This window comes from Trachemys scripta, chromosome 10 (genome assembly GCF_013100865.1).
Source record: "Trachemys scripta elegans isolate TJP31775 chromosome 10, CAS_Tse_1.0, whole genome shotgun sequence".
In the NCBI taxonomy this organism is placed as follows: Eukaryota; Metazoa; Chordata; order Testudines; family Emydidae; genus Trachemys; species Trachemys scripta.
This window is the reverse complement of record NC_048307.1, coordinates 46,879,955-46,893,358: the sequence shown is the minus strand read 5'-3', so window position 1 is coordinate 46,893,358 and position 13,404 is coordinate 46,879,955. Positions and strand designations below refer to the sequence as shown.

Below are 13,404 nucleotides of genomic sequence, written 5' to 3'. Positions count from 1 at the left end.
CCCAGTCGGGGAAGAAACCTGTCCTGATATTCACACTTGTTATCTGGTCTTCCTAGGGGAAAATCTTCTTTATTAGACGGGAAAGGTAACTAGTAATAAGTGTAGGCCCTAGTTTGTGATTTCTTTTGATTGTTTTGTATAGTAACCATTTGTTTCCACCATTTTCTCTTGTTTCTAGTAGAATCTCTATTTCCTACTTAAATCGGCCATCTTTCGTTTATTACAAGTGCTGTGCGTTATATGGGAGCAGTGATTTAAAGTAAAACTGGGGGCAGAGGATCTGGGATTTCTGTGAGTAGTCCATGTCAGGGGCTGGATATCAGAGGAGGATGATTCAGAGGGCCTCGGGGACTGGGGTGCACCTCTTGTTAACTGTAAGGCAAAGACAGGGCTGGTGGAGAGTGCTCGAATGGCTGAAAGGCTGCTAATGTTAGGGAGCTAATGCCCAACTACCACACTCATGACCCAAGAACCATCACACAGGGAAATGTATGAAAACAGCCACCTAGAAATAAAAGGAACCGTCTGGAGGAAGCATTTTGACAGTGACTGGCTGGAGGGTTGGGCTGAAGTTCAAGTTATTTATAAAATGATTGTTTCTTCCGTATACTCCAGAATAAACTCAGAAATTAAAATAGATTTAATGAAGAGTGCTTTTTCCTGTTATACCAAGTGCAACTGACTTGAATAGCCCTGAAACAAGATCCCTTGGGAGGGTTTGGAGATAAATTCTGTAGTCCAGAGCCAAATTTAATGCCAGGATAAAAACACTTGGATATCAAATGCATGGATGCAGCTAATGCAAAGGATAAATTGTGTTTATTTTTATTATAAACTGAGAGAGAATCCTAGCTCATCATTGACTAAAAATTGTCATGGCCAGAGTTAAATGTATCAAGAATGCTGAGGATTGGTGCAAAGTTAACCAATTAGATAGCATATGTAAATAAATACCTTCCAACTGGTAGTTCAGGGGACCATAATGGTATCTTCTGGACTGCTAACTCAATCTCCCTTTTAGAATATTAGTTTAAATGAAACGCCATTTTTCTTAGAAAATGCTTTGCTCTGTTAATTGAATTTACCATGATTTACCCATTGGACCAATAAATCACAATACTGACCAAGATCTTCATATTTTTAATATAATTTTTACAATGCTAATCACATTCAGATAGTCCTGACTTTTGCAATATTGTAAAAATAATACACTAATTGGATAAACACACAGCACAAAACCAGAGCTAAGATAGTTCAGGACATACATTATTTCCTTTATAGTTTATCTTTTGTGTGTACAGCCCAAATTTTAGGTACAAAAATTTTTTTAGTCTCATATTATCAACCGCTACTGGGGCTAGAAAGGGAATGACATTTATATATACCATGCTGCTGATTTATAAATGATGGACCTGACTTTCATGTACTTCCACACTGCCTTGATAATGTAAAGGGGCCTTAAAGTGGGCATGAATTACCTTTACACTCACTTTAAGGCTCACACTGCCAGAGGGGTAAATTAAAATTGGGCCCAATGTGCAGAGGGATCAATGAACCAGTACAAAAATGCCACCACTTCTGGGGTGGAACATAACAGCTGTTTATAAGTGAACAGCAACATAGCACAACAGGGGAGGGATAGCTCAGTGGTTTGAGCATTGGCCTGCTAAACCCAGGGTTGTGAGCTCAATCCTTGAGGGGGCCACTTAGGGATCTGGGGCAAAATCAGTACTTGGTCCTGCTAGTGAAGGCAGGGGGCTGGACTCAATGACCTTTCAAGGTCCCTTCCAGTTCTAAGAGATGGGATATCTCCATTTATTATTATTATTATTATAGGATTGGAAGGGAAGAAAGATGTATCAAATTGGAAGTACAGGAGGGATTTTAATGTCATCATCTCTTTTTCCAATGTCAAGGTTAAGTAGGGCAATATGCCACTGGTTTCTTGGTTTGGGTAAGTACCTAGACTGCCAGTTGGCTCAAATCTAAGCCTGTTTTAGAGACCAGGAAACTGAGCCACAGAGAGGCAACGTGACTTGCCCAAGGTCACCCAGCAGACCAGTGGCAGAGCCAGGAATACAATCCAGTTCTGAGGCCTAGATTAGTGCTCTACCCCCTAGGCTATGCTGTCTCTCATCTGGCAGACCATTGCCAACTTTTGTGATTCTTACCGTGAGCCTGGCGATAGTTGGAGTTAAAAGCTCTACACACCAGAGTTAGGGGAATACACCAGAATCTCAGCTTTCATTTTTTTTTAAAGTAAGATTCTATCCTTCATGGTGGCAGAAGAAAGCTTGTAAAGGTGGCCCTCAAAGGCTAGAAAGCCAAGAAAAAAATCACCCCCAATGTATTCTATTTAGAAGCTCATGATGTTTAGGCACGCATGGTTTTTGAATGCTTGAGGTTGCAATGCTGCAGAAGCAAGCAGGGGGCAGCAGTATCTCTCTAACCCTGAACATTTGCCCCATCCGTCTCCACAGGCACAAAGTGACCCCGCCCTGGCACCTCCAGCTTGCAGAGCACCACATTCCCCAAGAACAGCTGTATGGAGCTGAAGGGGATTGACCATTGGATCTGCTGTGGGGCAGTCGCTACTCCCTGTTTCATCTACAAGGAGCAGATGTTCTGGATTCAGTCAATGATAACATCATACTCTCCTCCCCCCCCCCCCCCCCCCCCGCCTCCCTTCATAAAGGGTTTGGATGGTGAGTCAGGGCTTATCTTCCCTTGGAAATGGAGTGAAATAGCTAGTCTGGAATTCTTATTCCACAAAAATTATAGACCAGAAATCCTACCATAACTCTTCATATGGACTCTTATTCCAGAGTAGCTGATTTGGTAAATTTCCAAGCTTTGATAAACTCTTATCCCTAGCTGGGGTAACTGTTTCCCATCCTTGCCCCCCCCCCCCCATGTTTCCTGCTTGCACTCTGATTGGCTAGAGTTAGTAACCACTCTAGACACACCCATTTTCAAAGGTTTGCCCTGAAGTGTGTGCTCTACTGTTCTTACAGAAGTAAGCTGCTGAGCGATTTGCAGAGCTGTGGAAATGGGTCTGAACTCCTATGCTGCCTATCTCTTTGCTCTGTGGACCAGCCACCTGTTTCTCCTGACAGTTGGGCACTCGAGGGTGAATCCTAGAATTATTACAGCTCCAAAAGGTGAGTCCCAGAGAGCAACTGCCTGACAGATCCTTGTACTCCCTGATAGGCAGATCTTACAGCCTTGAAATGTATAAATAGTGTGTGCCATTTACAAGAGATATGCGGAGAATAGCCTTGTTGGTGTAACAATCTCTATCTTCTGTCTGTATAAAGTCACTTTGGTGGGATTAGTCTTGATTCATTTTTGCCTCTTCAAGGAAGATTGATGCTGTCGTACATGAAAAGATATTAACTGGCAACTTTCTCATGTGTTAAGATCTTTCTCCTCCTTGATCAGTTTCTTAATTTTTAATTTCTTTCTTGAGGAGACCTTTACATTTTTTTTAAATTTCATCCCCTTTCCAAACTGCACAAATATAATTAAGGCTGCTGATATGCCCAGTTCCTGGAGAGAGACTGTAACAGCTCTCTCTGGAATTGCACAGATACTGAGAAGCTGAAATGCCAAACACTTGTCTTGTAAAACAGTTAGCTTCCTATTCATTAGAGTTACTTAACCCGCTGTCTCTGCGCCAATTTGGCTCTACGCTAAACATTTAGTATTGCATTCTCCTTGAGCAGAGACGGAGGGGCACAGCTATTAGAAGGGAGGTGAGGTGACCGATGAGGAAGCATATACAGTGTATTTGTGGAGCACATGTAAATGTATAGAACAGAATAGCCTTTACTGATGGTTTCTCTCCCCTCCCCCCCCGCCTCAAACACCTTGATTAACGCCATGTACAAAGACATTAACAGAAGGCACTGCAGTGTCCCTGATGTATACGCTATTTGTCTGAACCGAGCAGACAGCTGTACTGAACATTTCTTGTCAGTCTGTGACCCAACAGCTTCCCTGTATAGTCTCCTGGAGCCTCTTTGTTGAGGGCATGTTTGTACCCAGCGGTGGCCTAGCTTATTATGAACCCTCTGTTATTCTTCAGCCATGTGCAGTTTGTGAGTAGGGCGGCTCAGAAGCAGCTGTTCGGGGGCATTCGGAGAGCGAGGGGAATATTAAGGCCCCTGAATGATATTCACAGCATGTGGGGGAGTCAGACAAAGGCGATCCAGGGGAAAGGTGCCGCTATTATCTCTTTGTCTGGCAAATAATGCAGACAAATGGTACAAGGAGGAGATGGGAACACAGAATCCGTGGCTGGGAAATGAGTGAGCTTTAGGGAGGAGGAAAATTTCCATTGAATTTTCCCATTAGGGAAAAAAGTCAGATCACCAGCCTCTTGGCGAAACATGAGGGGTAAACAGCTCTTTCCAAGGGAGCGTATGCCAGTGGAAAGAGCAGGCGGAAGCGATCGGGTTTCTATGGCACCTGTTTCTCTTTGGCCGTGTTCCCCTGCTGCTTGTTACGCAGTTGATTTACCCTCTCGGAGCCTTTGTAATGTACGTGTGCCGCAAGCTGGGCTTCCCGGCACGCGATGCAGGGAGACACTGTTGCTAAGGAGCGCATTTGATAATTAGTGCTGGGGAAACTTGATGGCAAATATATGCTTTGAGATGGCTCCTGCCGCACGGCTTAGACAGAGCGCGTCCCTATTGCTTATCGCAGGGACGGCCCGCTTTAAGCTGGACCGCAAGCCGGGGCGCAGGGTTGGAGGCTGCGGCACGTGGCTCGGCCTTGCTCCGGTTGGGGCCACACCACGCGGCTCGGCCCCGCTCTGGTGCTCCGGCCGGGGCGCTGGGTCTGGGGCCGGACCACACAGCTCAGCCTAGCTCCGGCACTAGAGTCGAGGCTGCACCACGCGGCTCGACTCCACTCCACTCCGGCTGGGTCTGGGTCTGGGTCTGGACCATGAGGCTCGGCCTCGCTCTGGCACTCCGGCCAGGGCGTAGTGTCGGGGCCGCACCACTTGGCTCCCAGAAGCAGCCGCATGGTCCTGCTCAGGCGCTAGCAGGGTCGGGGGCCGATCCACGCATAGGAGCTGGAGAAGGGACATGCCACTGCTTCTGGGAGCTGCTTGAGGTAAGCGCCACTCGGACCCAGCACCCCGGAGCCTCTTCCCCAGGGCCCAACCCCCTGCCCCAGCCCTGATTTTCCTCCTGCTCTCCAAACCCCTCAATCCCAGCCTGGAGCCCCCTCCTACACCCCAAACACCTCATCCCCAGCCCCACCCCAGAGTCCCCACCCCCAGCCAGAATCTGCACCCCTACCCCAGCCTTGATCCCCCTCCGAACTCCTCAGTCCCAGCCCAGAGCACCCTCCTACACCCCAAACACCCCATCCCCAGCCCCACTCCAGAGTCTGCACCCCAGCCTCAAATTTGTGAGCATTCATGGCTCACCATTACAACTTCTATTCCCCAATGTGGCCCTCGGGCCAAAAAGTTTGCCCACCCCTGCTTTATTGGTTCCTGAGCAGGATTTCTCTGAACAGCTGGGAATCCAGTGACAATATCTAATTTAAGAAATCTGCAGTTTGCTGTGTAAGTCTGGCTCCCTGTCACCCACATCTTTCTTACCCAGTAGTGCTGGGGGTGCAGATTGGATAGTGGAGAGGATTGACTAGGGAGTCTGGTGCCTTTTGTCATGAGTTAAAATCCAGCCCAGGTCGGTAGTGACCCAAAGCTGTTACTCCTCTTGGCTGTCTGGCCTGGGGGAAAGGAGGCTGGGAAATAATTTTTGTTGATCCCTACCCTGACCCCACCTGCATTCCAGACACTTCAATGATAAGACAGTTCCAGCTCCAAACAGCTTACCTCGTGTCTGGGAAGTGCCTGGCCCGCTTCAGACCTAACTCGGATCAGTATCCCCAAACCCACAGCCACAACTGGGACTCAACAAAAATGACCAAGGATTTTATGGGTGTGTCTACACTGCAGGTGTGAGTGAGCTTCCCAGCCTGAGTAGACTTGTGCTAGCCACGCAAGCCCAGCAGACCCCCAAGCCTTGCGCTCGGGTGGCTAATGCATGTCTCTGCAGGAGCCGCAGTGTCCACACAGCTAGATTTGCTCCTGACACCTGGAGGGGCTGGAGAGCAACGAACACATTCACTGCTGCTGTAAGTGGCTGGAGCTGCACTGATTCCAATGGAGCCGAGCCCGTTAACACCAGCAGAGAACTGGGATCCAGACTGCATTCACTCTGAGAGCTTGGCCCCTCTGGGTTGGGATGGAGGCACATTGTCAGGAGGCCAGCACTTCCATTGCAGTTGCCCTTGCTTTATGGCTAAAGGACTGTGAAGTGATCTGGGGTCCTGTGATTCTCTATGTATATCCCATCATTGATGGCTCTAACCTCCACCAGCTGGGGCTGGCATAGCAATGGGGACAGCTCTTGGATGAGAGAAACGCTTTGGCTGCTGCAAATCAGTCACTCTGTGGACTCTCATCATGAGTCTGGTGCTATTTGGCACTTTTCCTTAAAACCTCCACTCCTGCAGGCCACTGACTGAGGGTCTCAGCTTTCGTTTAAACTTTCTAGCCCTCCTGGTTTTGGCGCAAAGCCTCAGAATATGGCCCCAGACCAGGCTCAGAAGGCAAGGGAAAACCGGTCCTGACACTTCCTACTGTTTCAACTCTTGAGATTTTTATGCTAATCTCATGATTTTTTTCAGGGACCTGATTCTTGGTGGAGGAGTGGAGGGAATAGTGTATAAAGTCAACTTGGAGGAAAGTGCCTTGAGCTAAACTGTAATCCAGGGTTTATTTTACCTTCCCTGACTGGGTTAGCTGCTCACTGGCTTCCTGTCCCTTTTCCAGAGTGATCACCCCGTTTCAGGGTGGAAATGGGCCCCTTTCTTGCCAAAGGTGGCTTTGAGATTCCAAACATGGCATGATTTTGGTGTGAAAAAAGCTGTTTTGTCCAATATCCTGGAAAATGGTGGGCCGCGAAACTGCCTGAAATGGAGCAGCCAGAATAACAGTGCAAAATCGGGCTGCAAATTTATCACCAGTTTTGGCACAATCCTGTTGCTGTAGTGCTCATAGCGCACACAGAAATTATTTGTAAAAACAACATAAATAGTCTGGCTGGAAGTTGGCAATGTAGCATTTCTTAGAATTCAGAATAACGAGCAAGAATCTAAAACCAGAGAGCATGAAAACAGGCTGCTCCCCAAGGCAGAGAGGCATAACTCTCAGCTCACCTTGCTTTAAGATGGCCTTTTCCAATACTGACTCTGATCATGTACTTTCAGACAGCCCCTTAGCCTGCAAGGCTGGCCAGGTCCCTCTCCCCCCCGCCCCCTTTCTCTGCCACTCTTAAAGCAATAGCTTGCAATTCTAACACATTCCTCAATACACACAGTTTCAGGGCATGAACTGCTCACCAGCTGAGGTGGGGAAGCAATTCCCTCTGCCATGGGATAGTCTTATTCAGTAAGACCTGTTGGAAAGAGAGATGGGACTTAGTGTAGGAACTGTATGATGGCTCCGATGCTATTTAAAGGGATATCTAGTGGGCTTGGCAGTCTCTAGTGCAGATTAGCCACCAGATCCTGACATAGGATCAGTATGTATGTAGCTAGGTCATGTCTGTTTGCAAACATGGTATTGGGACACAATTGGGTGTTTCCTCATTCTCAGTTGTGGTCTCGAGGGGGACTGAGTCCAGAACCTGTTCCAAATGCCAAAGCTTGGACTCATTTCTAATTGCAAGGATTTTACACCTTCCTCCAAAGCATCTGGCATTAGCCATTGTCAGAGCAGAAGCTAAACAGAGTGGCCCGTGGGTCTATTCTGGTGCATTGCACTTCCTCTAGTGCAGATGAAGGAAGAAAGGAAGCTATGGAGTTTTGTAGCTTTGCAAAATAGCCCCTCAATGCTCAGAGTTGCAGAGAACTCGGGCACTCCTCCCTTTGCCAATGCAGAAGGGAGTGTGTTCAGGCTGGTAACTTGTGTTCTTTCTTTGCTTGCACAGTTAGAACTAAATGCTGGCCCGCTGGGTTGTGCTTTGGAAAAGGGACATTTGGATCATCCCATGCTGAGCCCTGGCTTGTCAGATCAGACACGGCTTTACAGTGTGGTAGGGCTGCAAAGTAAGAGACCAAGAGGAAAAACAGAGCTGGGCCAATATGCTACGTTATAGTAGCAGTAGTTAGGCTTTTCTGTAATGGAAGGCCAAACTCTGTGATACTGTTCTGCCACTAGGTGGCGCTGTGTGTAAAATACCCCTTACTAAAGCTAACCTCAGCCATACTTGGCAGGGCAATGTAGGATGCGATGAGCCCATCTGGTGTGTATCTCGCTTAGAAGGAAGCTCCGTGAGCAGTCCACAGCTGGCACTGCACTGGGACCCTACCCACATCTAGCCAGGACCCCCACTCCAAGTCAGCAATCAGGGCAGGGTGGGTGTGGCCGGTGGCATCTGTTTATGACCCCTATAGCTCCCCCCTTTTTAATATGGGCATAGTTTGGGGGCATTGCCCCCCCCCCCAAACTGCAAGCCTTGGGCAGGCGTGGAGCAATGCTGAGATCAGCTCCCCTGCTGCGAAGCGCTGCTCCGTGCCCGCCCGAGGCTTGCGGTTGGGGGCAGGGGCAGTGTTTCCCCCTTCCTCCGAACTCTGCCCATGTTAAAAAGTGGGGGGGGCATAGCCCCCTGGCCCACCGGTCTGGTGCTGTTGGATTCCATCCCAGGTGATGTTTAATTTCTGCTTGGCTTCTCGATGGCGTAGGTGAAAAGCCGTCGTGTGTCTCCCCGGTCAGGCTGGCGTAAAGTTGGTTCTAACTGTAATAAGCTGAAAGATTGCTCTGGGCACGTGAGAGTCTGTTCTCGACAGTGGCGAAGTCCTTCTCCTAAGACGTGCTGCATAGATCATTGGCATATGTGAAGCTCCTCGAATTGATCTGCATGGGCTGCTCATTGGCATATAGGTTGAAGAGGAGTGGTGCTAGCACACTGCCCTGTGGGAGGCCATTCCCTTGTCTCCAGTGGCTCAGTTTCTTACATAGTTCTACGTGAAAAGTCTTTTTTTTCCAGGAGAGATTGGATGAACCACCCTGCGTGGTGGTCAGGTGTCGCGTCATAGACTCTGGCAAGCAGGTTTTGTTGGCTGACTGTATCGTATACCACTGGTAGGTCTACAAACACAGCGCCTGTTACCATCCCTCCATCCAATCCATCTTCTATATGCTGAGTGCTATGTAGTCAGTACAAGACTTTCTCAGTTTCAGTCCAGCTTGTTATGCTATTGGATGCTGCTCGATGTGAGGCAGATGAGAATAAGGCATTTGTGAAGTTTATAATGGTGGCGCATGCATGGGGGGGGGTGACCCCCAGGTTGAGACTCTGTCCATTGGTGTCCTCGCTGAAGATGGAATCTGACAGCCCTTCTTCTCCTTAACCAGCCTGCTCATCCACTGCTGGTGCCTTCAAACCCCAGTCCTCAGATCCTTTGCAAGGGCTGCAGCAGGGCCTGACGGGAGGGGTGTCCTTGAGACCCGAAAGCTGTGTGTGACTGACCAGACATAAGCACTCCGGGAGGTGGGGAGGGCTGGAGTGTGTGTGTGTGGTGGGGGGGGGTGCTCCACCCCTAGAGGAGTGGGTCAGCACTGGTGTGTCAGGAGTAGGTGCCCACAGCAGTGTCTGTACTGTGCCAGCATCTGCTTCTGTAGGGAGTTGCCGCCTTGGCCCGTGGCTGTTGTATTCACCCTTCCTTGTGTGAAGGGAGCTGGATCAGCCACATGGGAGAGGATGAGGAGCAGGGAGCCTGGTACCAAACGCTTCCCCTGCAGCTGATGGGCTATGCCAATCCAGCTGCCGCCACTTGGCACGTGATCCCTGTGTGGGTGTAATGTGTGGTCAGTGCCACTTCATCCTGATCTTCTCTTCTTGCCCAGAAATCCCTTAGCCTGGCCCCCCAGACTGTGGGTGCCATAGGTTTGTGGGGAACCTTTCCATTCTCACTGGGGCTGATTCACAGAAAAGAAAGTGAGACAGCAGAGGAAGAATCAAAGCAAGGAAGCTACATGGTGTTTCCACTGCTGAAGGCAGCTTTGTTTTTCCATGACTGAAGCCCTGTTTTCCCCCAGGAGAAAAGGCACCTGGGATGGAGCTACTAGCATCAGCGTTTCCAGCAGAAAGCACCTTTCCCAGTGGTGCAGATTTGCTCTCTGGTCATCTTCTCTGGGGGTGATGTTGGCGTAATTAAGTCTCAGTGCAAAACATTTTAAAACCAAACAGAGCAACTGTTTTCTCTCCCCTCCTGCTATAGGAATGTGAAGAAAACAAATAGGTTTGGAATAAACCATTTAAAGTTCAGGCTGCTTTACTTGGCATACAGGATTTAGAAATCAGTGTCCATTTCAAAATGCATCCTGTACATTCAACTAGCCATGGCTCCATACGCTACCTAGCGCAAGGTCAGTCTTGTTAGTAGCTAGACCTCTGTGACTGGCCTCTGTTCACTTCATGGCTCAGCAGGACTAGAACACAGATCCTCCTGCTCCAAAAGCACCAGCTCACCTGGGTGACAGAAGAATCTCCAATAGCAGTAGGAACATAGAGATTTCCTGACTGGATCAGACCCATGGTCCATGAGCCCAGTATCGCACTGCTGATAGTGGCAGCACCAGACGCTTCAGAAGAAGGTGCAAGAGTCGCACAGTAGCAGACGTGGATAATCTGCCCCCACGTTAGGGCTCATTTTGATCTCTAATGCGTTGGGAATGACTGAAGCCCTGAAGTTTAATACTCCTTCCAAAATTATTATTGTCCATAATTACAATGGCTCTGGGTTTTCTTGCTATCCATATAAATCACTCCAGTCCCTTTTGGAATGTTGTTAAGTTCTTGGCCTCAACAACTTCCTGTGGCAGTGAATTCCACAGTCTAATTATGCATGGTGAGAATAAAAATGATAGTCCCTAGCTCTCATCTAGCATTTGAGATCTGTGGATCTCATAGCGCTTTACAGAGGTCTGTATCATTATCCCCAGTAAGCATTTCCTTAACCTAAGGGAATACTGAATGACTCACCGTGTGAGAATAGGAAGTCATGACGGTTTGCCAGCTTGTATGATAATTTAATTTCGGTGACACACCCCTGGTTTAAGTTTCAGCTAATACTATATCCAGCAGTGTTATCACTATGACTTGGCACAGGCGGGGAAGGAAAGAATGTAAATAGATAATAAGTGACTACTGTGCCTCAGCGGTGAGGGTGGGTCATTGGTGGAGCAATCTGGACAAAAGACTGAATTCCCTGGAGTCTGAATTGCCTTCCCTAGTCCTAGTGAAGGGATGGGGCCCACCAAGCAGTCAGGTCCAGATCCCCAAGGGTAGTTGTCTTAACTCTCATTGATTTCAATGAGAGTTAGGTACTGCAATAACCTATTGTTGCAGTGATGGGGAGCCAGGGGAAGTACCTAGAATGGTGTGCAGGGAGCCCATAAAGATGTGCGTGGTGCCCGCTGCTAATCAAGCAGAAGGTCCCTCTGCAGGAGGTTGAACTTCTCCAAACTGTTCTTTGTCACTCACAGGCTTTTTGGAGAACAAAGTCTCTTCTCCTAACTGAGCTTCTTCCTCATGCCAAATTTCCCCAAAATTGCTTTTTCTTTGTAAAGTGCAAGAGGCTGGGTGGAAAGCAGTGGGGGTGGGGGAATGCAAAGGACTTTCTTTATCCCCAGATCAGGTGCAGGGAGAAAGTAGCTCACTTTTATCTCCCTCTGCTCCACCCATGTGCCTGGGTGCTGACCAGGAGTGAGAGGGGAACACAGGATCTAGGGTCCCTTCAGACTCAAGTCCACAAAGGGGACAAGTGGTTGGGGAGGGATGGTTCTGTGATGTGGACCCCTGTCCCACCAGGGGCAGAGACTAAGATTCAGCCGCTCACCTGAGATAGGTGCAGTCAGTTGGCAACATCCTACAGACCTGGGTGGGAGAGGAGCCTCCACCTTGGAGATAGAAGGTTCCATGATCTTTGAGTACTTCAGAAAAGAAGGGCTGAGCTCTTGAAATGTATGTATTCTGCCTTAGTGTAATTCTTCATGCAGCCGGTACCCTCGATGGTCTCTTTGTCCGAGGCTCTCCAAGTGTTTGATAGGCATTTATTTATGCTCAGCCCTACGGAGGGCTCTAAGCCTTTCATATTCACCTTGATGCGGATGGGGAAACTGAGGCAAAGTGACTTCCCCAAGGTCATGCTGTGAGTCAATGTCAGAGCTGGAAATCGACCCGGGGAAGCGTTCTCCCTCCTGTGACCACACCTGGACGCATGCAGCAGCCAGGGGCAGGCACTGAATTAATGCAGCCTGCTTTAAGCAATCTTTCCCCTGCTCCATCTGCTGGGTTAGGCTATCTCTGCTGCACCTGCTGGAGGTGCATTGCAGAATTGCACCCTAGGAGTCTGGGCTGTTTAAAGCTCATTTGTTCTCTGGTTGTCAAGCCAGGTTCCACCCTCCCCACTGTACGATTCCATTTAAAAATGCACACGAGAGGGATCGAGGCTTACCCTGCTGCCACTGGGTCTCTGGGGCTGACTCTAGAATTCGAGCTGGGGTGATGCTACAGTCTCCAATAGCACAGAGCACCCAGCCCATGACAGGTGCTGCCAGCACCGTGGGGATAGAGGTGGGAATAACAATGTGCCGCTCTTGTCTGCTCGCCCTCTACCTCCAGCAAAGAGGCAGTGACCTTGAATGGGACCAGCTGCATCCCCTCTGGCATTTGTTCCAAGTGTAAGAGAGCAGCTGTTTGGCAAAGAGAGGCTCACTTGGGAGTTTTCAGGGGACGCTGGCGGTGTACGGGCGGGTAGATGAGACTAAAATGCTGCGCGCGAACAAGGAACACCTTTTCCCTCTGTCACCTCCCTGGTGTCTGGCTTGTCAGTTTAGATTGTAACCCAATGTCCTAGTGATTAAACCATAGATGACCAGTGCCTGCTGACAGTGGGGGGCCACTACCCCAGAACAGCTTGAGTCATGCCTGACCCCCCATTCCGGGAAAGCAGCGGCATCTCCGAGCAGCTCCCAGCTGTTCCTCCCCTCCTGCCTCTCCCTGCCCCGCACAGCTTGCTTGGCAGGGAGGGGGTTCGGCCTCATCATGTGACCAAGCAATGGGGGAGGGAGGAAGACATGTGACCCCACATTCCTTCTTTCTAACTCTAAGGTGGTTAAGCTCTGGAACAGGTTTCTAAGGGAGGTTATGAAATCCCCGTCAGCGGAGGTTTTTAAGAATAGGTCGGACAACCTCCTGTCAAGACTGGTCTAGGTTTACTTGACCCTGCCTCAGAGCAGGGAACTATTACTCTGCAATGTGCCTGGCAGGCTGCCATCTTCTCCTCACAACCTCTGGCTGAACTTTGGCTCCC

The 13,404-nt window shown here is 49.1% G+C and overlaps 1 protein-coding gene across 1 annotated transcript in view; it reads left to right on the top strand.

Annotated features, from left to right (window-relative positions):
- The first annotated feature begins 2,981 nt into the window (after nt 1–2,981).
- Nucleotides 2,982–13,404, top strand: part of SEMA7A (semaphorin 7A (John Milton Hagen blood group)) — a 55,326-nt gene continuing 44,903 nt past the window's right edge. The window contains exon 1 of the mRNA XM_034782835.1: nt 2,982–3,161. Within this exon, the coding sequence (XP_034638726.1) occupies nt 3,050–3,161 (112 nt within the window). The 5' untranslated portion in view covers nt 2,982–3,049. The remainder of the gene's footprint in view (nt 3,162–13,404) is intronic.